General features: G+C 46.7%; 1 protein-coding gene across 1 annotated transcript in view; it reads right to left on the reverse strand.

Annotated features, from left to right (window-relative positions):
- fndc5b (fibronectin type III domain containing 5b) overlaps positions 1–1,714 on the reverse strand; it is a 5,521-nt gene extending 3,807 nt beyond the window's left edge. Inside the window, exon 1 of the mRNA XM_047018775.1 lies at positions 1,309–1,714. Within this exon, the coding sequence (XP_046874731.1) occupies positions 1,309–1,381 (73 nt within the window). The 5' untranslated portion in view covers positions 1,382–1,714. The remainder of the gene's footprint in view (positions 1–1,308) is intronic.
- Between the last annotated feature and the right edge of the window lie 8,306 nt (positions 1,715–10,020).

Here is a 10,020-nt window from a genome sequence, read left to right on the forward strand (position 1 = left end):
TACAACCACACACACACACACACCACACACATACACACACACACACACACCACACACACACCATACACACACACACCATACACACACCATACACACACACACCATACACACACCACACACACACCACACACACACACACACACATACACACACACACACACACACACACACCACACACATACAACCACACACACACACACCATACACACACACCACACACACACCACACACACACACACACCATACACATACAACCACACACACCACACACATACACACACATACAGAGATCTGGTGGTATCCAGTTCAGATGGATCACCTTCTAGGTCTGTTTAGTAATAACATACTGGAGGCCTCCATGTCTGAAGACCCTCTGCTCCAGAAGGTCACCAGCCTCACACACACCCCAGCCCTCACACACACACACACACACACACAGCCCTCACACACACACACACACACACAGAACACACATACCCCAGCCCTCACACACACACACACACACACACACACAGAACACACACACCCCAGCACACACACTCACACAGAACACACACACCCCAGCCCTCACACACATGGAGTCATGCTAATTAACATCTGTCACACAGATTCACATTGATTTAACATCTTTATCAGATACATAAGTAGTTCTACTGTGTGGTCCTGGGTTCTATAAGAACCAAGTAGTGCTGCTGGTGTACAGAACTCCTCATATGATGCTAGAGCCTTCTACAGCAGTGGTTCTCAACCCTGGTCCTCAAGGTTCCAACACACCTGATTCAAATGAATGGTTGTTAGCAGGCTGCTGCATAACTAGATAACGACCCAATCATTTGAATCAGGTGTGTTGGAGCAGGGAAACATCTAAAACATGCAGGACAGTGGGTACTTGAGGACCAGGGTTGAGAACCACTGTTCTACAGCATCGGTTCTATTCCTAAAGGTTCCCAGTGAGCCCTGACTGGGGCTACAGTTAGCCATATCCACATCTGATCCGTCCATACCAGACAGCTGTGTCAGACCACGGGATGTTTCCTGTTGGTTAGAACGACGCCTTCACCCTGTAGAGTCTACAGAGTAGACTGACGGTGAACACCCACGACTCTCTCGCAGCATCGTTCATTACATAAGGCGCTATCTGGACCCTGTTATCCTGTCAACGCATGAGCCGCAAACACAACTCGGTGTTTAAAGCGTGTGACTTGCTTGTTCACACATGGTGCTAAAGGAGAGATTTAACTGGATCATTCAGTGACAGAGAAAGTGCATCTTATCGATCTCGATTGGCATCACTACATTAAAACTCACCAGCGTAAACGGATGAGACCGTGAGATAGCCCAGCACCAGAAATGCCGCCGCAGAAAACCCTTTTTTTCCCATCCTCCAAACGATAGTTTACATCCTGCACAGGGAACCGAATATCCCATTTACTTGCGTTAACGGGAGGAACACCTTGATCGGCGGCAGAGTTGTTAGCATTCACGGCCCTGAGACCCGTTCCTCCCCCGCTCGTCGTGTGTCCGTCTCATTAAATCGCTGCTGGAGCTAAAGTTGGTCGTTGCCGCAGAAACGCCAGACCTTTCTGGAGGAGCAGACACCGCGCCGCCGCTTCAGCAGGAGGGACAATGCGACAGTCTGCTTGTTGCTACTAACATGTTAGATTCTCCAACTACAGAAAAGCCTCCATGAACGAACACTGATGCGCTCGATCCGGCTGCGCGCGCTCAATAAAACATTTGAAAAGAGGAACGCGCGCGCGCACGAGGGCTTCAGATAGTACTGCAGAATGAAATCTCTCTCTCTGTCTCTCTCTCTGTCTCTCTCTCTCTCTGTCTCTCTCTCTGTCTCTCTCTGTCTCTGTCTCTCTCTCTGTCTCTCTCTCTGTCTCTCTCTCTGTCTCTGTCTCTCTCTCTGTCTCTCTCTCTCTCTCTCTCTCCCTCGTCACAATGTTAGTAAATGAGGCCCTCTGTGTCTCTCTACTTCTCCGAGGGAAGTCGGGGGAACTACAACCCCCTAAGACTGTCCTCCCTGGTGCACGCGCGGCAGTGCCAGCCTGTCAGGTTGCACTTCATCTGATGTAAAAGAGCATGATTTCACCAGATGTCGCTGAATGCAATTTTAACGAGTTAAAGATATAACTCAGAGATCATGTGGACTGTAGAAGTGACGTAAACTACAGTGTGTGTACAGTAGCCTGTGTTGTGTTGGGAGGAGAGGAGGAGAAGGAGGAGAGGAGAGGAGGAGATTGAAGGAGAGGAGGGAGGGAGCAGAGTGGCGAAGTGACCACACTTCACTAGATGCCAAACTCAATGTAGGACCTCGTCCTCTCCACTGCAATGTCACACACACACACACACACACACACACACACACACACACACACTAAAGCTTCCCTAAAGTAGCTGACATCATCACATCTTCTCTCATTCATGAACTTCCTCAGTTCGTCTCTCTACCAACCCTGTGACCTTGGAACCGTAAGAGCGGCCCCATCTCTATCCTGACCAGCGGACCTATCTCTATCCTGCACAGAGGCAGCCTTCCCAAAGGAGAAGAGTTGATGGAGAAGAGGGGAGAGGAGGGAAGGAGGAGAGGAGGGGAGAGGCCCCTCGGATCAAAGCCCCCCTTCCTCCCCTCCTGCCCACCTGAGTATTCGTGAGGGATGGAGGAGGGGCTCTGCAGGTGGAATGAAGGCATTTTCTAAAGTGGTCTAACTGCAGCATTGGCATCATCTGAGAGGTCGTCCTCCAGAGACAAGCAAAGGTAGAGCACAGGAACTGCTTCTGACGTCAGGTCCTTTATTTAGTCTCTCTCTCTCTCTCTCTCTCTCTCTCTATGTTTCCAGGTGCCCAGTGCTGAGGGTGCAGATCCCTCCCAGCCCTCCCAGCAGACCCTAACCCTCCCAACAGACGCTAACCCTCCCAACAGACCCTAACCCTCCCAACAGACCCTAACCCTCCCAGCAGACCCTAACCCTCCCAGCAGACCCTAACCCTCCCAGCAGACCCTAACCCTCCCAGCAGACCCTAACCCTCCCAGCAGACCCTAACCCTCCCAACAGACCCTAACCCTCCCAACAGACCCTAACCCTCCCAACAGACCCTAACCCTCCCAGCAGACCCTAACCCTCCCAGCAGACCCTAACCCTCCCAGCAGACCCTAACCCAGCAAAGGAGAGAAGCAGGTACAGTAGATGAGAGAGACCCACACACTCATACACACATTTACTCACACACACACACTCACACACAGGAATCGAATTGGCAACCTTCAGATTACTAGCCCGATGCTCTACCCGCTCAGCCACCTGCTCAGCCACCTGACTCCCCTAAGAGTACATGTAGAGAGCGTTTGAAACGGCTCATGGTGATGGAGCGAATATCAGCCATTATTCATTAGCTCCTCCATTGAAACGTTTCAGAATAAACTGCTATCAGAGGGAAAAGAAGATGGTCCTTGTGTTGATTTAGACACACTCAAGGGAGAAGTGGATCAAAATTAGGCCCACAACTTGGTTTAAAACCCATTTAGTTTTTTTAGTTTTCAAACTGGAGAGGGATATGAACAGAATGTAGAACAGGTTTGTACACCGTTAAGATGTTGTGTTCAACTCATTTAACAGAAGCATCTCTAAGTGAGCAGTGTCTAAGGCTGAGAAAGACTTAACATGTTTATCAGGCATTTCATCAACAAGAACACAGATATAAATATGTATGCATATGTGTTTATTTAATGTTATATGAATGTATTAGTCTCATGTCTGTATGTTTTTTTATTTCTTTCATTTTTCATTATCATTTAATTCCGTTAAGTAAAACTACTGAAGTACTGGTGTGCTCTTTGAGCTCATGAACATGAAGCCAAATGTTCAAATGTCGATTTGGCTTCAGTCACGCAGACTGTACACGTGTCTGAAACAGGAAGTGATTGGGAATACGTTCACAGCTGGGCCATCTGTTGCCATGGATCCCTGCTCAGGACTGGAGGACTGAGGGCTCTCTGGCGGTCATGGTAACATACTGCGCTTAGCAACAGCTGGGGTCCAACACAGACACAGACCACACAGTACAGACACACACACACACCACACACACAACTGAAACAGACACTTGCAGGCATTAGTTGAAGTATATTTGTCACATCATGCTGGTGTGGATGAATAATCTTCTCTTCATGACAAGCGGTGTGTGTGTGTGTGTGTGTGTGTGTGTGTGTGTGCGGGCTTGCGAGCTGTTGGGCTGTTTTAACATAACTTTGTGAAATAGCTGAAGTGAGGCAGATATGTTTCAGATTAATTTGCCCTCATGTTGGCCTAGAAACCTACCAAACAACAAAACGGACGTTGTTGATTGGATTGTCTCCAGGGGGTATTCCAGAGAGCAGGTTATGCAACATAACCGGGTAAGTTAACCCACCAGCACACAATGTTGCAGCATCCTACTGGTGAGTGTTGCTGGGTGTCAGCTGGGGAGTTAACTTAACAGGGTATGTCACATGACCTGCTTTCGGGAATACCCCCCTGGTGTTTGTGGTGTGTCAGACTATTAACAGTTATGAGTGCAGTATCCACCCTGAACAGCAAGTGGCGATGTTGCACTGTAGAAAACACCTTCAATCCTCCCAGACTCCAGCAGAGGAAATCCTCTCTCCATGCTGCTCACACCCCGCTTCAGATGGTACTCTCACACACCCTCACACACCCTCACACACACACACACACACACACACACACACACACACACACACACACACACACACACACACACACACACAGAGACACACAGAGGAGCAGTCAGGCTCTCACACACCCTCACACACACACACACACACACACACACACACAGACACACTGAGACACACAGAGACACACAGAGACACACAGAGGAGCAGTCAGGCTCTCACACACCCACCCACACACACACACACACACACACACAGAGACACACAGAGACACACAGAGGAGCAGAGTCAGGCTCACACACACACACGGTGCACATGCATGTTAAGCTTACCCAGTTTTCCAGATGAGTGGGAGACCATTACCATGGAAACACATGTCATACAGCCCGGTCTTCTGTACCACATATAACGTTTCTCTTTCTCTCTACCTCTCTCTCTCTACCTCTCTCTCTCTCTCTGGGTGTGGTGGTGGGGGGAGGGGCTAGAGAGTCAGACTGTGTGAAAAGGTGAGTTCGACATGGACTGCGTCTGCATGAAACGACCAGCGAGAGTAGCCTCTTGCAGTCGGGCAGGAGTTAAAAACGGCTCTGTGAAGTCGGATATTCCAGCTTCTCGTGGTTTTCTGTGTTGACGTCAGTCATGGCCGATCAAGCGCTGTTTGCTTATTTTACTTATAAATGTTTTTATTTATATTTAACGCACCTATTGTGATGCCAGTCTGGATCTGAACAATGCTCATCCCACATCTCAGGCTGAGCCGAAGCCAAGCTCCCCCTCTTCCTCCGCTACAGGGTTAGGGTTAACCCTACAGGTCACAGGGTTAGGGGTTAACCCTACAGGTCTCAGGGTTAGGGTTAACCCTACAGGTCACTAGCCTGGTCCTAACCAGACTCTCGTACATTTCATTTGTGCAGAGAGTCTGGCCTCGCTCCATTGACAAGCGTTGACTTCCTTGTAGGCGGGTACTCTGTTGAAGTTTAAAACTATTGGATCTGCCCAGAGCCACTCTGATCTGCCATAACCAATCGCTAGCGTTCGCCTTAGCCGATTCCTTTACCACTACTGTAACAGAGCTAGCTGCCGTAGCTGGAAAATCAAACTGTTACCGAAACCCGTGAGGGGGAGGACCACAACATCATGGCTACCAACAAAACTCAGCAAAACTTGTTCTTGCTCCGGCTTTAGTTTATAGATATTTGGCAGTGTTGCCACAACGGACCGAATGGCTTTGCTCGCATCTTTCTCCGCCGCCATTACGGAACTACAACACTAAATAACGCACAACATCAACGTCATCGTTCTCAGCCACTCCCTCTGTTCGCTGATTCGCCGGTAGAAAATCAACCTTCAAAATCTGACTTACGTACCCAATGGCCAGACATAGTACAGAAGCAAAATCCAAATTGAGCGCAAGTACGTAGGAGGGCAGAGCCAGGCTAACAGGTCACAGGGTTAGGGTTAAATCTACAGGTCACAGGGTTAGGGTTAACCCTACAGGTCACAGTAAAGGTCAGCACAACCCTCTGGCACCTCTCTTTCATCTACGGTTTCACCAACCCCCCCTCCCCCATTGCCTCCAGCCACGAGCATGTCACACTCACTCCCTCTCTCCTTCATTCCCTCACTCTTTCTCTCAGTCTCCGACTATTTTGTCGGACCCTTTGAGAGCCTGACAGGTGAAAGCAGGCCATGGTGAAAGGTGAGAGAGATAAAGATTGTAGACGGAGTGAAAGATGGATAGATAGCATTTTTTACGGAAGAGTTTGGAATCTGTTTCACAAAGTAGCTTCATCATCAAACATCATGACCACATCTGTGATCCATGCTCTGCAGGCTAATCAGCGGAGTCTGATGGAATGGATTAGCTCGTCAGGAATGCATGACTAAGACCCCGGAGGATTGAGACCCGATTGGAAGATCGATTAGTTGTGTCTGTGAGGAGTTGCAGCAAGGCTGATAACCCTGTCATCAGTTATCTTGGAGCTAAACTCTGTGGGCCTCATGTACGTACATTTGCAAACGTAGCGTTATTAGTGCCATGGCCAACACGCAGAAAGCGCACGCTGTGATACTTCAGTCAAAGAACTTATATTGACAAGCAGTGAAAGCCAATAGAACGCTCCATTGCAACACCAGTGCCCAGTAGCAGCGCTACGTTTCTGAAAGTTTGGGGTGAAATCGACTTAGCAGTCCACTAGCTTGCTGTCGCTTTTTGCTTTTTTTTTTTTTCTGTCGATATTTTGGCAATATCTGCGGCTCTGTAAAAAATTAATGATGACAACACAGAATAACAAAATCACTAGACTAGTGATCATCAAATCCCTTTAACAGTTTATTTCACAAGTCTTCAACGTCAAAGTCTTCCACTTTTTTTCCACAAAAAAAGTTTGGTTTGAAATTCTTTAAAGGGGTCTTTTTTTGGGGGGTATTTCACACTGTTCCTTAAGGTGTCCGAATAGGGTACATAACATTGGTTGGGCTGAAAATGGTCTGGGTGCTGTTCTATGACCTCTGGTAATTCCTCTGAAATTTTCCCGGGAAAAAACGCTAGGTTTTCTCTTTTAACGGTCATTAATATTTAGATGAGCTGCGCACTGGTTTTCACTGAGTGAAGCTGCGGAGGAGGAACGCAACACGGCCTACAGCACTCGCTGAAACACCGAAGGTGTAGACGGAGACTTGAAATAAAAACGTACAAATAAATGTATTGTGTCTACATAACACTGTTTTTAACAGTTTGACTAGATATCATTTGAAATGATAACGTTGGTTGTTTCCCACTTCCAGGGGGCGGTTCTACACGGGGGCCTATAGGGGCCAGTGACTCTGTAAAAATGGCCCTGCCCCCCCTGTGGCCCCTTGAGCTGACATTAAAACCATGTAAAGAACGTTTTTTTCTTTTTTTCTTTTTTACACATTTTTCTTCTTCTAGTAGTCTAGTAGAGAAACATATCAAGCTGAGGAGCTGGAAGAGGGAGAGCCAGAGCCTTCTTTTGTCAAAGCAAACTGGGTCGACTTATGTGGGTAGAACGTTACAGCTTAGCAACCAAACTATATCATAATTAAACTCAGATTCAGTTAGCTAGATATCTTGCTGAAAAATAACCTGACAAAGATCTGGACAAACATGCATCGTGAATTGTAGATTTACATGTAACACGGGTTATTTATTCGAATGAAACACATGAACATGAAATAACGCGTTAGCCCCATTGCCAATAAACGAAATCATCACACATTCTACCTAGACTATGCTCTTGCGTTAGCAAGCTAAGCTAGTTTACATGCCTAACGCTACAGTCTAGGTGTTTTCGCTATGTAGCTGTTCTTGCATTCGTTGCCCAACGCTACAGTCTAGGTGTTTTCGCTATCTAGTTAGCTGTGCTTGGATTCCTTGCAAATCAGCGTTAATAAAAAGCAGATGAGCTAGAGTCTTGCTAACAACGATTCGACGGGCATGGCTGATGTATGCCGTAGCTCTAGCGTAGAAGATTCCTGAGCAGTTCGACCCTCAATTACATATTTGCTCGAACCATTTCACCAAGGACGGTTTTGAAAACCGTAAATTTAAAGCAGGATTTGCTATGAAGCTGTTGCTCAAAAAAGAGGTGCATTCCGACCTTATGTTCATCACAACCGCAACAGTTATTAGCAATGCTAACGTATCCTGTATCTTGCACCTGCCTTTCTCCAGTTCTTTCAAATAGATAATCTAGACAGGCGTTAGCAATAGGCTAGACTGCTATTCGGTTTCAGACAATTTTTTCGGAAGCTTCCCTTCTCATGCTGACTACAGCTAGTCTAGCTAGAGTCATTTGCTAAGTAAGGTACGCTATGTTGATGTGTTTTGAAACATATTTCGCATTCTACCTATGCTAGATACAGGAGACGTTAGTATTGCTAATAGGCTACTGTTAGCGACAATGGGGGTAACTCCAGTTGGAATATTCACCCCCAAAATGGCGGCCGCACTACCGAAGCGCCACTTAATGGCTGTTACCAAAAAAGCATCAGAGTTTCGCCTCTAGTTCTTTATACTCTTTGCTTCAGTTTACGTCGTATGAACCTGCAGAGCCGGAGACCCGGAGAGCTGCAGTTTCAGGACCGCAGTTCTAGGACCCTCGTTATGACGTGTCACTAGAGTACCTGACAGCCTACTTGAATGGTTTGGGAGAGGCAAGAAACAAGGAAAAATGGGAAATTTGATAATTCAGAAATGTATATATTTATTATATATACACAATAACAAACGATAACAATTGCGGTATCACATCCACCCACCCCTCCACCAAATACACCTGCATCGCTCCATCCAACTCTTCATCATTCCCTCTACCCCATCAACAAGTCTTGAGAGCAACATTTTTAAGGATTTCTAGATTTTTGCGACCACCAAAAGACCAAAAAGAGTGCGACCAAAGCAGTATTTCCCTATTCTGGCTGCCAGCCGAACTTAGCCCCGCCCACAAGACAATTTGGTCGGGAAGTTCGGTCCGGAGTTGCGCGGTCCGGGAAAAACTAATGCCCGAACAAGAGCTGTTCGGAACATTTCAATTGTCTGGGCGGGCTTTATACATGATGGACAGATGATCAACAGTAACGTAATCAACCACGTCACCAAACAACGCTTGGGTTTAATTCGTTTTCAACAAACAACATATTACGCTGCTCTGATTGGTTGTAGGTTTATCCAATTTAGCAAAGAGGCATTTTTTTCCGGGTTAGGTTGAAACACGCCCCATACTCACAGCCCAACGGACCGGTTTCAGACTCATTCTGACTGGAATTATCAGTATGACAATGTCAGGCTAGTATTCTCCACTGACAGTACTTTCTGTCTTGAACTTGGTTGTATGTTTGGCAATCAGTGTAGCTCAGAGGTAAAAGTAGCTAATGTGAATCAAGTGAACCACTCCGGTGTTGTGATATGATTTTGACAGCAAAGTTTAAGTTAGCTAGCTAATGTTAACTTTATTGTCCAATTCAAGACACCAGAATTGTTTTATACATAACCACACGTGACTCAAATTAGCTACTTAAACTCTGATTCTCGTCCATCTTGTTTTGAAACAAGCTAGTCTACATCACCTTCTCTTATTCTTCTTGTTATAATTTAATGTCAAGCCATAACCTCCATTCACTACTGCAGGAAAATATGGATTATCTTGTTCCGGTCCATGGTTACGCCAGATAAAACAAGGGTCCTGAAACTGCAGCTCTACGGCTCTGCAGGTACATGCTACTCCGTACTTACGAAACCTGCAGGTCATCGGGTAATCAGCGGCTTTCTACGCCCACTACATGAGGCCCTGTGTCTCTATTCTGATAACTCTGTCATC

This window comes from Hypomesus transpacificus, chromosome 4 (assembly GCF_021917145.1).
Source record: "Hypomesus transpacificus isolate Combined female chromosome 4, fHypTra1, whole genome shotgun sequence".
NCBI lineage: Eukaryota > Metazoa > Chordata > Actinopteri > Osmeriformes > Osmeridae > Hypomesus > Hypomesus transpacificus.